Consider the following 18,894-nt stretch of genomic DNA (forward strand, 5'->3'; position numbering starts at 1 on the left):
AGCGCCCTCGCCTGGGGGGACCGTGGTACTGCAGGCGGTCAGTGTAGCATACCTACAAATGGAGCGCCTCGGCGCCCTCGTGTGGACAGACTGTGGTACTGCAGGCGGTTTGCTCACACACCGCAGCCTCGACGCTACTGGCTATTGTGTCAGTTCCTGCACTAAAATATATGTATCATACAAAAATAAATACATTATACATAATATATGAAGGGTGGATTGTAACATTGTTTTCTAAAAAATAAATTCGCCAGGTTTTATTCATAGAAAATGAAACACCTTCGACCTGTCTGTCGTCAAATGTTACAAAATATGGCAACAATATTCAAACTATATAAAGACTCAAGTAATCATTATTCATGTTTTGCATCAAACACTTAAAATACAACATGGTTTATTTATATATTCATGCTCTACAAACAACTATGTATTCTTATTTTTTAGCAAAAGAATATCCTCTTCAAATGGCAGAATGTAATCGATCTACAAAGCACAGCGGCCACAACATATTGATTGGCTTCTGTTCTCTTTTAATATTATCCTGCTGTTCTCAGAGATCATACGTACAAACAGGACCCAACAGCGCCCTCGTGTGGACACACTCTGGTACTGCAGGCGGTTTGCTCCACCGCAACCGTTGATGCTACTGACTTGTTGCAGTACCTGCTGTAAACTGGCATGAGAACTATGTTTATGTTTTGCATCAAATACTGTCAACATAGAATATGGTTTATTTATATATTTATGCTCTAAAAAAACCTCCTCTTACTTTTTTTTTTACTGCAATATACATTTGTGTCCATTGAAATCAGGGTTTCTTAGGTCTGATTGGACTGAAAAGTGCTTTATTTTGAATCACATCTATTTATGTTTACAGATGTTCACGTATTGCATGTATCGATGTAACAATGTATTATTATCACTACGAGCTTATGTGTGACGTAATGACGGATGTAACTACGTCATCTCTTCCACTTCTTGTGAATCTGCATTCTGGGGCCCGAAGGAGCAGATGGGGGGGGGGGGGGGGGAGATTCAACCCTTTACCAAATATGGCCAACGCGGGGCGTGGGACAGAGGAGAGAGGGGGTGCGTCTCCAAGTGCGCACGGCGTGAACAGGAACTTTAGGCTTCTTCTGACAAGAGATACCAAGAAGACTAAAGAAACAAAGGTAAGAGCTTTAAAACGCGTGTTTGTTTGTTTGTTTGTTTGTTTGTCTCACAGAGAGTTGATGTAGCTGTGTTTATCGTGGGTCTATTTCTGGGCGTTGGGCGCGGTATGTCCGCTGTTCTGGGGCCCGGAAAACATCTGCAATGAGCCGGTGTGAAAGCGTCCACTTCCCCCTTTAGAGGAGCTCATCTCGGCCCCGTCCACGAGGGATGCTCTCCAACGGGACACGCGCAGGAGTCCACGCGTGAAACCATATGCGCGTGGACAGCTTTAAGAGGCTGTGAAAGCAGCGCAACGCGTCGAGCATCACGGGAACATGAACGCGCAGCAGCACCGAGGAATGCAGAGGATTAATAACCATAAAACGAGAAGACCGGTCTGCTCTTCTGGTTTTATGGTTATTAATCCTCTGCATTCCTGCCCCCCCCCCCCCCCCCCTTTGTAATAACACCGTGTACATGATCGAACTCGCAGATTTCACCACAAGATAATACATTAAATATATATTTTCTAATAAACTGAGATGTATAAGAACAGATCCAACCTAATAACGGGCTTTATGTCTAAAGTGATTAGGTGGTCACGTGGTTCCCTAGGTGGTGCCATTAGCTGCTTCCTGTCTGCTTCCTGTCTCATTACACAGGAAGCTCATCGAGTTGATGGCCGAAAGGTAACTCAGTTTGGAGGATCATCAGGGTCAGCGTGAGGAGAGCCTCTTCTCCTGGAACCTGGAGAGGAGAGCATGAGGAGAACATGAGGAGTACATGAGGAGAACATGAGGAGTACATGAGGAGAACATGAGAGCACGAGGAGAGCATGAGAACATGAGGAGAGCATGAAAACATGAGGAGAGCATGAGGAGAGCATGAGGAGTACATGAGGAGAACATGAGAGCATGAGGAGAACATGAGAGCATGAGGAGAGCACAAGGAGAGCATGAGGAGAACATGAGGAGAACATGAGAGCATGAGGAGAGCATGAGAACATGAGGAGAGCATGAAAACATGAGGAGAGCATGAGGAGAGCATGAGGAGTACATGAGGAGAACATGAGGAGAACATGAGAGCATGAGGAGAACATGAGAGCATGAGGAGAGCACAAGGAGAGCATGAGGAGAACATGAGGAGAACATGAGAGCATGAGGAGAACATGAGGAGCATGAGGAGAACATGAGGAGAACATGAGAGCATGAGGAGAACATGAGGAGAACATGAGAGCACGAGGAGAGCATGAGGAGAGCATGATGAGAGCATGAGGAGAACATGAGGAGAGCATGAGGAGAGCATGAGGAGAGCATGAGAGCATGAGGAGAGCATGAGAGCATGAGGAGAACATGAGGAGAGCATGAGAGCATGAGGAGAGCACGAGAAGAGCACGAGGAGAACATGAGGAGAACATGAGGAGAGCACGAGGAGAGCACGAGGAGAGCACGAGGAGAACACGAGGAGAACATGAGGAGAGCATGAGAACATGAGGAGAGCATGAGGAGAACATGAGGAGAACATGAGGAGAACATGAGGAGAGCATGAGGAGAGCATGAGGAGAACATGAGAGCATGAGGAGAGCATGAGGAGAACATGAGAGCATGAGGAGAGCACGAGGAGAGCAGGAGGAGAACATGAGGAGAGCATGAGGAGAACATGAGGAGAGCATGAGGAGAGCATGAGGAAATTATGAGAGCATGAGGAGAACATGAGGAGAGCATGAGGAAATTATGAGAGCATGAGGAGAACATGAGGAGAGCATGAGGAGAGCATGAGGAAATTATGAGAGCATGAGGAGAGCATGAGGAGAACATGAGGAGAACATGAGGAGAGCATGAGGAGAACATGAGGAGAGCATGAGAGCATGTGGAGTACATGAGGAGAACATGAGAGCATGTGGAGTACATGAGGAGAACATGAGAGCACGAGGAGAGCATGATGAGAGCATGAGGAGAACATGAGGAGAACATGAGAGCATGAGGAGTACATGAGGAGAACATGAGAGCACGAGGAGAGCACGAGGAGAGCACGAGGAGAGCATGAGGAGAGCATGAGAGCATGAGGAGAACATGAGGAGAGCATGAGGAGAGCATGAGGAGAGCATGAGGAGAGCACGAGGAGAGCACGAGGAGAACATGAGGAGAACATGAGGAGAGCATGAGGAGAACATGAGGAGAACATGAGGAGAGCATGAGGAGAACATGAGAGCATGAGGAGAGCATGAGGAGAACATGAGAGCATGAGGAGAACATGAGAGCATGAGGAGAGCACGAGGAGAGCACGAGGAGAACACGAGGAGAACACGAGGAGAGCATGAGGAGAACATGAGGAGAACATGAGGAGAACATGAGGAGAGCATGAGGAGAACATGAGGAGAGCATGAGGAGAGCATGAGGAGAACATGAGGAGAACATGAGGAGAGCATGAGGAGAACATGAGGAGAACATGAGAGCATGAGGAGAGCATGAGAACATGAGGAGAGCATGAAAACATGAGGAGAGCATGAGGAGAGCATGAGGAGTACATGAGGAGAACATGAGGAGAACATGAGAGCATGAGGAGAACATGAGAGCATGAGGAGAGCACAAGGAGAGCATGAGAGCATGAGGAGAACATGAGGAGAACATGAGAGCATGAGGAGAACATGAGGAGAGCATGAGGAGAACATGAGAGCATGAGGAGAACATGAGGAGAACATGAGAGCACGAGGAGAGCATGAGGAGAGCATGATGAGAGCATGAGGAGAACATGAGGAGAGCATGAGGAGAGCATGAGGAGAGCATGAGAGCATGAGGAGAACATGAGGAGAGCATGAGAGCATGAGGAGAACATGAGGAGAGCATGAGAGCATGAGGAGAGCACGAGAAGAGCACGAGGAGAACATGAGGAGAACATGAGGAGAGCACGAGGAGAGCACGAGGAGAACACGAGGAGAACATGAGGAGAGCATGAGAACATGAGGAGAACATGAGGAGAACATGAGGAGAACATGAGGAGAGCATGAGGAGAACATGAGGAGAACATGAGGAGAGCATGAGGAGAGCATGAGGAGAACATGAGAGCATGAGGAGAGCACGAGGAGAGCACGAGGAGAACATGAGGAGAGCATGAGGAGAACATGAGGAGAGCATGAGGAGAACATGAGGAGAACATGAGGAGAGCATGAGGAAATTATGAGAGCATGAGGAGAACATGAGGAGAGCATGAGGAGAGCATGAGGAAATTATGAGAGCATGAGGAGAACATGAGGAGAACATGAGGAGAGCATGAGGAGAACATGAGGAGAGCATGAGAGCATGTGGAGTACATGAGGAGAACATGAGAGCATGTGGAGTACATGAGGAGAACATGAGAGCACGAGGAGAGCATGATGAGAGCATGAGGAGAACATGAGGAGAACATGAGAGCATGAGGAGTACATGAGGAGAACATGAGAGCACGAGGAGAGCACGAGGAGAGCATGAGGAGAGCATGAGGAGAGCATGAGGAGAGCATGAGGAGAACATGAGGAGAGCATGAGGAGAGCATGAGGAGAGCATGAGGAGAGCACGAGGAGAGCACGAGGAGAACACGAGGAGAACATGAGGAGAGCATGAGGAGAACATGAGGAGAGCATGAGGAGAGCATGAGGAGAGCACGAGGAGAGCACGAGGAGAACATGAGGAGAACATGAGGAGAGCATGAGGAGAACATGAGGAGAGCATGAGGAGAACATGAGAGCATGAGGAGAACATGAGAGCATGAGGAGAACATGAGAGCATGTGGAGTACATGAGGAGAACATGAGAGCACGAGGAGAGCATGATGAGAGCATGAGGAGAACATGAGAGCATGAGGAGTACATGAGGAGAACATGAGAGCACGAGGAGAGCACGAGGAGAGCATGAGGAGAGCATGAGGAGAGCATGAGAGCATGAGGAGAACATGAGGAGAGCATGAGGAGAGCATGAGGAGAGCATGAGGAGAGCACGAGGAGAGCACGAGGAGAACATGAGGAGAACATGAGGAGAGCATGAGGAGAACATGAGGAGAACATGAGGAGAGCATGAGGAGAACATGAGAGCATGAGGAGAGCATGAGGAGAACATGAGAGCATGAGGAGAACATGAGAGCATGAGGAGAGCACGAGGAGAGCACGAGGAGAACACGAGGAGAACACGAGGAGAGCATGAGGAGAACATGAGGAGAACATGAGGAGAACATGAGGAGAGCATGAGGAGAACATGAGGAGAGCATGAGGAGAGCATGAGGAGAACATGAGGAGAACATGAGGAGAGCATGAGGAGAACATGAGGAGAACATGAGAGCATGAGGAGAGCATGAGAACATGAGGAGAGCATGAAAACATGAGGAGAGCATGAGGAGAGCATGAGGAGTACATGAGGAGAACATGAGGAGAACATGAGAGCATGAGGAGAACATGAGAGCATGAGGAGAGCACAAGGAGAGCATGAGAGCATGAGGAGAACATGAGGAGAACATGAGAGCATGAGGAGAACATGAGGAGAGCATGAGGAGAACATGAGAGCATGAGGAGAACATGAGGAGAACATGAGAGCACGAGGAGAGCATGAGGAGAGCATGATGAGAGCATGAGGAGAACATGAGGAGAGCATGAGGAGAGCATGAGGAGAGCATGAGAGCATGAGGAGAACATGAGGAGAGCATGAGAGCATGAGGAGAACATGAGGAGAGCATGAGAGCATGAGGAGAGCACGAGAAGAGCACGAGGAGAACATGAGGAGAACATGAGGAGAGCACGAGGAGAGCACGAGGAGAACACGAGGAGAACATGAGGAGAGCATGAGAACATGAGGAGAACATGAGGAGAACATGAGGAGAACATGAGGAGAGCATGAGGAGAACATGAGGAGAACATGAGGAGAGCATGAGGAGAGCATGAGGAGAACATGAGAGCATGAGGAGAGCACGAGGAGAGCACGAGGAGAACATGAGGAGAGCATGAGGAGAACATGAGGAGAGCATGAGGAGAACATGAGGAGAACATGAGGAGAGCATGAGGAAATTATGAGAGCATGAGGAGAACATGAGGAGAGCATGAGGAGAGCATGAGGAAATTATGAGAGCATGAGGAGAACATGAGGAGAACATGAGGAGAGCATGAGGAGAACATGAGGAGAGCATGAGAGCATGTGGAGTACATGAGGAGAACATGAGAGCATGTGGAGTACATGAGGAGAACATGAGAGCACGAGGAGAGCATGATGAGAGCATGAGGAGAACATGAGGAGAACATGAGAGCATGAGGAGTACATGAGGAGAACATGAGAGCACGAGGAGAGCACGAGGAGAGCATGAGGAGAGCATGAGGAGAGCATGAGGAGAGCATGAGGAGAACATGAGGAGAGCATGAGGAGAGCATGAGGAGAGCATGAGGAGAGCACGAGGAGAGCACGAGGAGAACACGAGGAGAACATGAGGAGAGCATGAGGAGAACATGAGGAGAGCATGAGGAGAGCATGAGGAGAGCACGAGGAGAGCACGAGGAGAACATGAGGAGAACATGAGGAGAGCATGAGGAGAACATGAGGAGAGCATGAGGAGAACATGAGAGCATGAGGAGAACATGAGAGCATGAGGAGAACATGAGAGCATGTGGAGTACATGAGGAGAACATGAGAGCACGAGGAGAGCATGATGAGAGCATGAGGAGAACATGAGAGCATGAGGAGTACATGAGGAGAACATGAGAGCACGAGGAGAGCACGAGGAGAGCATGAGGAGAGCATGAGGAGAGCATGAGAGCATGAGGAGAACATGAGGAGAGCATGAGGAGAGCATGAGGAGAGCATGAGGAGAGCACGAGGAGAGCATGAGGAGAACATGAGGAGAGCATGAGGAGAACATGAGGAGAACATGAGGAGAGCATGAGGAGAACATGAGAGCATGAGGAGAGCATGAGGAGAACATGAGAGCATGAGGAGAACATGAGAGCACGAGGAGAGCACGAGGAGAACACGAGGAGAACACGAGGAGAGCATGAGGAGAACATGAGGAGAACATGAGGAGAGCATGAGGAGAACATGAGGAGAGCATGAGGAGAGCATGAGGAGAACATGAGGAGAGCATGAGGAGAACATGAGGAGAACATGAGGAGAGCATGAGGAGAACATGAGGAGAACATGAGAGCATGAGGAGAGCATGAGAACATGAGGAGAGCATGAAAACATGAGGAGAGCATGAGGAGAGCATGAGGAGTACATGAGGAGAACATGAGGAGAACATGAGAGCATGAGGAGAGCACAAGGAGAGCATGAGGAGAACATGAGGAGAACATGAGAGCATGAGGAGAACATGAGGAGAGCATGAGGAGAACATGAGAGCATGAGTAGAACATGAGGAGAACATGAGAGCACGAGGAGAGCATGAGGAGAGCATGATGAGAGCATGAGGAGAACATGAGGAGAGCATGAGGAGAGCATGAGGAGAGCATGAGAGCATGAGGAGAACATGAGGAGAGCATGAGAGCATGAGGAGAACATGAGGAGAGCATGAGAGCATGAGGAGAGCACGAGAAGAGCACGAGGAGAACATGAGGAGAACATGAGGAGAGCACGAGGAGAGCACGAGGAGAGCACGAGGAGAACACGAGGAGAACATGAGGAGAGCATGAGAACATGAGGAGAACATGAGGAGAACATGAGGAGAACATGAGGAGAACATGAGGAGAGCATGAGGAGAACATGAGAGCATGAGGAGAGCATGAGGAGAACATGAGGAGAGCATGAGGAGAGCATGAGGAGAACATGAGAGCATGAGGAGAGCATGAGGAGAACATGAGAGCATGAGGAGAGCACGAGGAGAGCACGAGGAGAGCACGAGGAGAACATGAGGAGAGCATGAGGAGAACATGAGGAGAGCATGAGGAGAACATGAGGAGAACATGAGGAGAGCATGAGGAAATTATGAGAGCATGAGGAGAACATGAGGAGAGCATGAGGAAATTATGAGAGCATGAGGAGAACATGAGGAGAGCATGAGGAGAGCATGAGGAAATTATGAGAGCATGAGGAGAGCATGAGGAGAACATGAGGAGAACATGAGGAGAGCATGAGGAGAACATGAGGAGAGCATGAGAGCATGTGGAGTACATGAGGAGAACATGAGAGCATGTGGAGTACATGAGGAGAACATGAGAGCACGAGGAGAGCATGATGAGAGCATGAGGAGAACATGAGGAGAACATGAGAGCATGAGGAGTACATGAGGAGAACATGAGAGCACGAGGAGAGCACGAGGAGAGCATGAGGAGAGCATGAGGAGAGCATGAGAGCATGAGGAGAACATGAGGAGAGCATGAGGAGAGCATGAGGAGAGCACGAGGAGAGCATGAGGAGAACATGAGGAGAACATGAGGAGAGCATGAGGAGAACATGAGGAGAACATGAGGAGAGCATGAGGAGAACATGAGAGCATGAGGAGAGCATGAGGAGAACATGAGAGCATGAGGAGAACATGAGAGCATGAGGAGAGCACGAGGAGAACACGAGGAGAACACGAGGAGAGCATGAGGAGAACATGAGGAGAACATGAGGAGAACATGAGGAGAGCATGAGGAGAACATGAGGAGAGCATGAGGAGAGCATGAGGAGAACATGAGGAGAACATGAGGAGAGCATGAGGAGAACATGAGGAGAACATGAGGAGAGCATGAGGAGAACATGAGAGCATGAGGAGAGCATGAGGAGAACATGAGAGCATGAGGAGAACATGAGGAGAACATGAGAACATGAGGAGAACATGAGGAGAGCATGAGGAGAACATGAGGAGAGCATGAGAGCATGTGGAGTACATGAGGAGAACATGAGAGCACGAGGAGAGCACGAGGAGAGCATGAGGAGAGCATGAGGAGAGCATGAGGAGAACATGAGAACATGAGGAGAACATGAGGAGAGCATGAGGAGAACATGAGGAGAGCATGAGAGCATGTGGAGTACATGAGGAGAACATGAGAGCATGTGGAGTACATGAGGAGAACATGAGAGCACGAGGAGAGCATGATGAGAGCATGAGGAGAACATGAGGAGAACATGAGAGCATGAGGAGTACATGAGGAGAACATGAGAGCACGAGGAGAGCACGAGGAGAGCATGAGGAGAGCATGAGAGCATGAGGAGAACATGAGGAGAGCATGAGGAGAGCATGAGGAGAGCACGAGGAGAGCATGAGGAGAACATGAGGAGAACATGAGGAGAGCATGAGGAGAACATGAGGAGAACATGAGGAGAGCATGAGGAGAACATGAGAGCATGAGGAGAGCATGAGGAGAACATGAGAGCATGAGGAGAACATGAGAGCATGAGGAGAGCACGAGGAGAACACGAGGAGAACACGAGGAGAGCATGAGGAGAACATGAGGAGAACATGAGGAGAACATGAGGAGAGCATGAGGAGAGCATGAGGAGAGCATGAGGAGAACATGAGGAGAGCATGAGGAGAACATGAGGAGAACATGAGGAGAGCATGAGGAGAACATGAGGAGAACATGAGGAGAACATGAGGAGAGCATGAGGAGAACATGAGAGCATGAGGAGAGCATGAGGAGAACATGAGAGCATGAGGAGAACATGAGAGCATGAGGAGAGCACGAGGAGAACACGAGGAGAACATGAGGAGAGCATGAGGAGAGCATGAGGAGAACATGAGGAGAGCATGAGGAGAGCATGAGGAGAACATGAGGAGAGCATGAGGAGAACATGAGGAGAGCATGAGGAGAACATGAGGAGAACATGAGGAGAGCATGAGGAGAACATAAGAGCATGAGGAGAGCATGAGGAGAACATGAGAGCATGAGGAGAACATGAGAGCATGAGGAGAGCACGAGGAGAGCACGAGGAGAACACGAGGAGAACATGAGGAGAGCATGAGGAGAGCATGAGGAGAACATGAGGAGAACATGAGGAGAGCATGAGGAGAACATGAGGAGAGCATGAGGAGAGCATGAGGAAATTATGAGAGCATGAGGAGAGCATGAGGAGAGCATGAGGAGAACATGAGGAGAGCATGAGGAGAACATGAGGAGAGCATGAGGAAATTATGAGAGCATGAGGAGAGCATGAGGAGAACATGAGGAGAACATGAGGAGAGCATGAGGAGAACATGAGGAGAGCATGAGGAGAGCATGAGGAGAACATGCTCTTGTCCTTGAACCTGGAGCTCATGTCTAAGTTCATTTAAAGTTCAACAACCTGTCAGCATCTGCAGACCAGACCAGTATCAGTGTCACAGGGCCATGCCTCCTCCTTCTCTTCCTCCTGCTCTTCCTCCTGCTCTTCCTCCTTCTCTTCCTCCTCCTCCTCCTTCTCTTCCTCCTCCTCCTCTTCCTCCTGCTCTTCCTCCTCCTCCTCCTCTTCCTCCTCCTCCTTCTCTTACTCCTCCTCCTCCTGCTCTTCCTCCTCCTCCTCCTCCTCCTTCTCTTCCTCCTTCTCTTCCTCCTCCTCTTCCTCCTTCTCTTCCTCCTGCTCCTCCTTCTCTTCCTCCTCCTCCTGCTCTTCCTCCTCCTCTTCCTCCTTCTCTTCCTCCTCCTCCTTCTCTTCCTCCTCCTCCTCCTCCTTCTCTTCCTCCTGCTCCTCCACACGCTTCTCACACGTTCCTGCACGTTCCTCACACGTTCCTGCACATTCCTCACACGTTCCTCACACGTTCCTCTCACGTTCCTCACACGTTCCTCTCACACATTCCTCACACGCTCCTCACACGTTCTTCAAACATTCCTCACACGTTCCTGCACATTCCACACACGTTCCTCACACGTTCCTCACACGTTCCTCACACGTTCCTCTCACACGTTCTTCACACGTTCCTGCACGTTCTTCACACGTTCCTGCACGTTCCTCACACATTCCTGCACGTTCCTCACATGTTCCTCACAAGTTCCTCACACGTTCCTCACACATTCCTCTCACACGTTCTTCAAACATTCCTCACACGTTCCTCTCACACACGTTCCTCATACGTTCCTCACACGTTCCTGCACATTCCTCACACGTTCCTCACACGCTTCTCACACGTTCCTCACACGTTTCTCACACATTTCTCACACGTTCCTCACATGTTCCTCACACGTTCCTCACACGTTCCTGCATGTTCCTCACACGTTCCACACACATTCCTCACACATTCCTCACACGTTCCTGCATGTTCCTCACGTTCCACACACGTTTCTCACACACATTCCTCACACGTTCCTCTCACACATTTCTTACACGCTCCTCACACGTTCTTTAAACATTCCTCACACACGTTTCTCACACACGTTCCACACACGTTCCTCACACACGTTCCTCACACACGTTCCACACATGTTCCTCACATGTTCCACACACGCTCCTCACACATGTTGATAATATTTAGGTAAATATGTGAGATCCATATGGCATGCTTTTTGATGGTGAACAGAACTGTAATTGGAAACTGGAAAAGTGAGCATGCATGCATCAAAAAAGTATAATGTTCTACTTCTATATAATAATAGCGCCAAAGGAGGATCTACATGCATCAAACTGTGCTTGAATTTATTGTGACTCTCTGTTGTTGACTTCCTGCAGAATGTGCGAGTGACAAGCGGCCGAGACCTCGCATCAAAGACTGGTTTGACCCCTCGCTGGACTTCAGAAAGCCTCTTCCGACTCCCGACATCCCACAATGCCACTGGTCGTGTTGCCCACCTCTCGGCTGCTATGGGTGCGCGTCGCCGCCCTGCTGTTCACCTGCGTGGCGTTCAGCGTGGCGGCGCACGGGGCCTCGCTGAACCACGGGGGCATGGCGGACTGGTGCATCTTCTGCTGGGCGTTCAGCTTCGCCTGCACCCTGCTGGTCCTGCTGGTGGAGCTGTTCGGCCTCCAGGCCCGGGCCCCGGTGTCCTGGACTAACTTCCCCATCACCATCGCTTGCTACGCCTCACTCCTCTGCCTCTCCGCCTCCGTCATCTTCCCACTCTTTTTCCTCAAGGACCAGCGCTTCCTCGGAGAGGTCCGAGACTACCGCATCGCCGCCACCGTCTTCTCCTGCCTGGCGGCGGTGGCCTACATGGGGGAGGTGAGCCTGACCAAAGCGAGGCCAGGAGAGGTGGCAGGTTACATGGCTACGGCTCCCGGGCTGCTGAAGGTGTGCCAGACCTTTGTGGCCTGCATCATCTTCATCCTGGTCAGCGACCCCGTGTCCTACGACCACCACGCGGCTCTCCGGTGGTGCTTGGCGGTGTACTGCATCTGCTTCATCCTCTCCATGGCCGTGGTGGTGCTGTGCGTGGGCGAGTGCACCGGTCACCTCCCCATCCCTTTCTCCAAGTTCCTGTGGGCTTACGGGCTCCTGGCGGTCATCATGTACATGACGGCGACCGTCATCTGGCCCGTGTTCCAGTTCGACAAACACTACAAGCGCCGCGGCCAAGCGACGGCCAGGCCGATCGCCGTGGCGGCGCTCACCGGCCTCAACTTCCTGCTTTACCTCGCCGACCTGGCCTACACGGCCAGACTAGTGTTTGTCAGCGCCTGAGAGGAAAAGAGATGACGGAGGGGGGAGATGCACGGAAATAAAGATGCAAAGAGGTCGAATGGCTCTCCAGAAAAAAAGTGTAGCTTTTGTTTATGACCAAAAAGAGCCCAAACAATACTCGTCATGCCTTTTGGTGTCTATTAGAATGCTGATATGAGATTTCCTTTGTATGTGTATATCTGCAGTGTTTTACCTCTAATGCTAAACAACAAGTGTAACGTGAACAATGTAAAAGTCAATGCTGTTAAAATCCAATGAAGTCAACACACTGGAACAGCAGAAGAGGTTTTTTTGGTTTTTTTGGTGAGAATAAATGCATTTCCTGTATTTGAGACACACAGGACCCCTGGTTGCCCTCTTCCGAACCTATATGATGTTAAATGTTTCATATCTATTCTCATATTATATACTGTACCTAAGATCTTCTTCGTTGCCAGAGTTTTGCTACAATTTGTAAAATGCCACACAAAAAAAAAGTGCCTTCATCATTTCAAGTGTTGGTTGTGAAAAGGTAAAGTGTCAGTGTTGAAGCGTTTGAGAAAATAAAGTTTTCACTTTAACGTGGTGAAATGCACCGTGACTTTGGTGGTTGTGTTTTTGCTTAAGGTGCCCGTGTCACGCCGTCACTTCCTTTCCAGGAAAGGAAGCTGCAAAAAGGTGTCCGACACAACTGCAATTTCCTCGTTATTGAGATCACATTAAAGAGAGTTAGCCGTTCAGAATCAACTTTTATACAAACTGCTAGATGGATACCAACGATTAGTAGTTGAAGTTTATCCAAAATGATGCGGAGAATGTTTCCTTTTTAATTAGAAATATAACAACTCTCTTGTTGTCCACGTGTGAATGTGGTCACTACGTTGCCGCTGGGCTTGGTGACATAAAGGAAGTCACCGCAACCAGCAGAAGAAGACAGTCGCACTGACTTCAACTCCAAAGAATGGGTACATTTTGATTGGTGCAGTGGTTTCATGACATCACCCTCGTCCCACGAAGCCCTGTCCAGATTTGTGTTCATGGAGGACGCCCGACACCTCATCGTGCCCCTATGAGAATATGTTTAAAGTATTGTTACAGGTGAGCTGTGCCCTGGTGGGAGAACGACCTCCAGGTCTGATTAGGTAGATTAAGTGGAATATTTCCTTCTAGATTTACAGCTGAACTACTTCTTGTTTGACAGAGTGGAATATATGCGATCAGCGTTTTAATTGACAGTTTCTGCTCTAGAATTAGGACACGTGAGAAAACTGGGGAACGCGGTAGAACTACTGTCGTAACGGCTAAAGGTCTAACAGGCGTGACAAGAGAAAGAAACTACTTATACATAAGATACAGGAAATGCATTCTCATTCAATGTTGTCCGACCGACTGTGGCTCCGCCTTTACTTCACTTTCGACAACATGGACGGTGAGTTCATTTCTTTTTAAACTATTTTTTTTTCATATTGCTAGACAGTCATCGATACTGTTACAAGAGATTAGATACTTGAGATGTTTTTGATGCTTGTGGGCCTCTTTTGATGTCACATACATCATTCTCTCATAAAGTACCAACTGCTTTCCCTTCTCATTGTGACTTTTGACCAACTATATTTATTGTATTGAGCTGATGTGTATCTTGTCCTGTTCAAGGGCGTTGTTAGGCCCTCCGCTACACGTCGGGCCTAACAACGCCCTTGAACCGGACTTTATTGACGATTCAGTCCTGCCTCTCGAACCTTATTGCTTAAGTATCAAAGTGTATTAGATACGTATTCTTTAAATACACGTGCTAAATTGAAATACACTATTTTTGTACTTAGTATATTAAAGTGTAACTTACGGTGTTAGCATAACAAGCTAGCTAGTTAATTTAAGGGTTATTTGACATAAGTTATTAGAAATTATAAGATTGCCCTCTTTACAACTACCACCATGGATAGCTTGCTCATCGCTATACATGTTAGATTAGATGCTCTCGATGATGACGACAGCACCAGCTTGCTTATGTGACCAGATCATAACGGTCTCCATTTTGGACATTTATCTAGCTAACGTTAGCTAGGCTAGCTTGTAGTAAACGTTACCTCATCTGTGAAAAACAAGCTAACATTGGCCAAGTAGGGTGACCAGATGTCCGGATTTAGGTTTGTAAATTAGTGAATCCCTTCGTACTGAACACCATTTTAACGTCAGCTTGTAGCAGGTTTGTTATTCAGATGAACGTCCCATCGGTTCCTGTCAGCCTCTCCAGGGGAGGAACTCTCTCCTTAAGGAGACCAGGAGATGGAGTCTGGACTTTGGTTGGAATGTACAGAATACAAACCAGTTTTATTTGTTGTTTTTGTGCAATAAAAAGAAGATAAATGGTTGCAAATATGAATAATGTAAATAATTAAGTAAAAGAAAAGCCAACATGTCAAAGGTTTACATTTCCAATAAGACGAGATGATGAGGTGAACCAAGAGTTATTATTTACTTCATCTTAACATTCAGTCAACAAAGAAGAACATGTGATTACATATTGATACATGAAAGAAAAACATAATTAAGGATGTCACCATTCAATTTACACAAAATAATATGAGATTATATGTGAAGAATAAATTGATGTATGAGACCAAAACACTCATCAGAGAGAATGAAAGTTAAATCAGGATACATCATATGAATAAAAAGTAATTTACACTTTAAGATTACACTTCCTATGGCTTTAGGTTTCAAAAGCCATGTTTCATATTAAGTCAAACCTGCAGTACAAAGCAGTACCACAGTGTCACTCTGTTTCAAGAATGTGTTCACTCTTCAATTTAATAAGTCAATTAATTGATTGGTGAATCAATTATTTTAACAGAAGAATAGAGAAATAGGTTCATAGTTGTGGTGTCTCGGGCATTTTTGGTGGATACCTTGTAAGCGTGGTTCAAAATGGTCTGCCTGGTAGAGCCTTCGGAAGAATTCAGCCAATAACTTCTCTCGTTCTGGTAGATTTATTCTCTGATCACAAACAAAGTACAAGCGCTGCGATTGCAATCACAGGGGAGTCACAACAACTCTCTCTTAGAACCGGAAGTTTGGCCTTTACATGCACAGATTCATATGCATTATCCTGACTTCTAATTGGCGCTGAGATTTATCAAGGAGGGGTATAATTCCATCTGCTCCTCTCTCTCCACGGGACTGAGCCCTGCAAGGCCAGTCCACTTTCTAATGAGACTAGAAGATAACATATAGGTTGTGAGAAGCAGACATTCCCAGACACACATTTCACCTATGTATGTGTTATTCTGAACTTGAGTAACCTGACAAAAGCATAACATTATGACCATATATAAGCATTTATATTAACAACCTCAACAAACCAATGAGTACAATGTATTACATATTATATATACTAAACATTAATTTCAGTGGTTAACTATTGTTTCGAACAAGATTTTCATGCAATTTATTGGAAGAGATTACTTTTTAGTCTTAATCTTCAAGAGTTATAGCTCATTACAAGTTTAATTTGAAACTTGGCTAAAGAAAGCCCTGCCTATGAAGCCTATGAAGCCTATGGAGCCTATGAAGCCTATGGAGCCTATGAAGCCTATGGAGCCTATGGAACCTATGAAGCCTATGGAGCCTATGAAGCCTATGGAGCCTATGAAGCCTATGAAGCCTATGGAGCCTATGAAGCCTACGAAGCCTACGAAACTACTCGACAATTGCGAGACCAAAAAGAGATCTGAACAAATTAGGTAATGAATGGGAAAACCATTGTATCCAACACCAATCATATGTTCTGTCTTTAGCCTCCTTTCTGATCTCTTCCTGTGACTTGTTTCCTGATGACTGTCTAATGAGTTGCTCCTCCTCCATTATCCTTTCCTGCACTGCTTGTAGCATCTCATTGGTGTAGCATCTTCCTTTGTTTGCCTCCACCATCTGATCTATTGTCTTGAGGAGCTCCTTCACCTGGACCTGGTTGTTCCTGTATTCTTCCTGCTGGTTGTTCTTCCAGTATTTATTATCAACAACAAGGCAGCGGCCTCCACACTTTGCAACCAGATCCCTCAGAGCCTCATTATCATGGGTAAATTCCTCAATGGTCTGTCCTTCAGGGAGCTGGTCACCATGAGTAAAGAGGACTGTCGCATACTGGAAAACTTCTTCAAAAAAGTATTGAATTATTTTAGTGACTGAAGCCTTCTCGTGCTCGGTGAATCTCTCCACTTTGAGCACAATGAGAAAGGCATGAGGCCCAGGAGCGAACTCTGTGATGCATCTCAATATTTCAACCTTCATCTCCTCCTCAGATCGATCTGTGTCGAAGAAACCAGGACTGTCAATCAAAGTGATGTTTCCTCCATTGACGGGTTTAGTTACTGCTTGACATGTTCTTGTATCAGAGTTCACACTGTGGCCGATCTTGAACAGCTGCTCTCCAAATTTGGTGTTAGCCAGGCTGCTTTTCCCAACTCCAGTTTTTCCCAGGATGACCATTCTCGTGCTGTTTGACACTGAAAGAGAATTATGTCCATCAATAATACTGACAACTTGTCAGTAACAAGTTTTTTATTGAGAAAAATAAAAAATATTTTGATGTATACACAAATGTTTTTAATAATATTATTATTATAATATGAATATTCAACATGACTATTTTCCATCTTTTTGTAGGACAAACTCATATTTTAGTGTCCTCTAATCCTCTAAACGTACAATATAAAGCTTTCTGCTGCTTGAGGTCTCAATAACAGGTGGAGTTTGGTGACGTCATGAAGCAGCGTGGGATCATGGGAGTTGTAGTCTTCACCACCACCGCGGTCAACTTCTCCCGGTTCGGATTCCTTCAGTGTTCCTCGTTAAGGAGGTGGCTGCCATTAGTTTACCTCCTCAAGCACCGACCACCATCCATTACGACATAGCCCCTTGTCCGACTTCTCCATCCTCCCGACAGCATCATCCATCACCTCAAACTCAGCAAGACCAACCAACCAACACCGTCTGCCTCAATCCACCTTCGCCTTCCGACTAGACTCATACCGAAGTCCATACGACCATAACCGCGACTACTTAAACACTTGACACCAGCCAGCCGAACTTCTTAGCGAAACCCCATCTTTAAGACGCTTGGCCGGCGGTCCTCCCCCACTTACCTCTCCCATACCCACTCCAGCCTAACAACACCAGTAACACTCACGCGCACTCTTCTTTATGGAGCCATCTTTTTGGGACTCGGCACCGCCAGAGCTTCAGAAGAGACGGCCCCCACGCACGAGTCTCCACCCCCGTCGATCCCTCTGACCAACCGGGCGCCAGCAGTCTCCCATCGCACCCCACCAACCCTCCCTTCACGACCCCCTCTACTCTTCTGGTTCCGGCTGATAATCATCCCTTCATTCATTTATCAATACACCAACTGTAAACTCATATCGCTATTGCCGTGGTCTTTGTTAGTGAACACACGAATAGTGAAGTACTATGCTGCATGCTTCAGTGACCTGAAGTCTTCCTGACAGGATCTTGCTTATTACCAATAATGTCTGCAGTCTGTAGATGATTATTAAATTATATATAAATGTACTTTATAACCTCCCTGTAAATAACATGACATCTTTAACCATTGAGATGATCTTGTTTAATCATATAATATGTAATTCATACTTTAGTCACTTTAACAACATTTACTTTTTCTTTATTAACTGTACATACGCTTACCTTCAGATTTCATATTGTTCACACATGTTTGGTCCATATTGTTTATATTTTATGATCCATGTTAACTTTTTGTTGGCTTTGTATGTATAGTTTTGGATTTGCTCCTCATGTTTTTTTTTCTTTCCTAGTTTGTGTTGCAACAGCTGCACAGCAATTTGCCTCGTGATTAAAAAACTTCTATATTTTCTTATTTTTACCACAAAATGTCTGATGTGTTTATATGTTTCGTCAACTGTAGACATACATATGAAATTATTTCAATATCTTCAGAACATCAAACTGGTGCAGATTGTATTTCTGTCTCCTGTTGAAACATTGTTCACTGTTTCCTGTTACAGAGCAAAGCATAACATGTTTCATAATCTATGCACAACATGATATGAAAGACAAAAGTGGTGGTTCTTTGTGGATTATAATGTATCACCAAGACAGCAGGGGCCCTTTAGAGCGGGTCCTTCCTGGAGTACCTCCACACCTATTGCACATGTAGCAGGTGTGTACTCTCTCTTCCAGGTGCTATGATTCAGGCACACCTGAT

General features: G+C 47.0%; 2 protein-coding genes across 4 annotated transcripts; one reads left to right on the top strand and one right to left on the bottom strand.

Annotated features, from left to right (window-relative positions):
- Positions 1 to 1,066: 1,066 nt before the first annotated feature.
- Positions 1,067 to 13,251, top strand: si:dkeyp-67a8.2 (myeloid-associated differentiation marker homolog). Its single transcript, XM_034556918.1, has 2 exons — positions 1,067 to 1,172; positions 11,723 to 13,251. Exon 2 carries the CDS (start codon positions 11,820 to 11,822, stop codon positions 12,669 to 12,671), a length of 852 nt encoding a protein of 283 aa, XP_034412809.1. The 5' UTR covers positions 1,067 to 1,172; positions 11,723 to 11,819; the 3' UTR covers positions 12,672 to 13,251.
- Positions 13,252 to 15,126: 1,875 nt separating this feature from the next.
- LOC117747572 (GTPase IMAP family member 7-like) lies at positions 15,127 to 17,927 on the bottom strand. Of its 3 annotated transcripts, none has more exons than XM_034556925.1 (2): positions 17,839 to 17,927; positions 15,127 to 17,155 (listed from the first exon to the last, which is right to left on the bottom strand). In XM_034556925.1, exon 2 carries the CDS (start codon positions 17,136 to 17,138, stop codon positions 16,350 to 16,352), a length of 789 nt encoding a protein of 262 aa, XP_034412816.1. In that variant the 5' UTR covers positions 17,139 to 17,155; positions 17,839 to 17,927; the 3' UTR covers positions 15,127 to 16,349. The 3 variants fall into 3 exon arrangements, with proteins under 3 accessions (XP_034412816.1, XP_034412813.1, XP_034412814.1); XM_034556922.1 differs by having other exon boundaries at positions 17,795 to 17,883; XM_034556923.1 differs by lacking the exon at positions 17,839 to 17,927 and adding an exon at positions 17,358 to 17,788.
- Positions 17,928 to 18,894: the final 967 nt, after the last annotated feature.

The sequence above is a fragment of the Cyclopterus lumpus genome, chromosome 18 (genome assembly GCF_009769545.1).
Source record: "Cyclopterus lumpus isolate fCycLum1 chromosome 18, fCycLum1.pri, whole genome shotgun sequence".
Classification (NCBI taxonomy): Eukaryota; Metazoa; Chordata; class Actinopteri; order Perciformes; family Cyclopteridae; genus Cyclopterus; species Cyclopterus lumpus.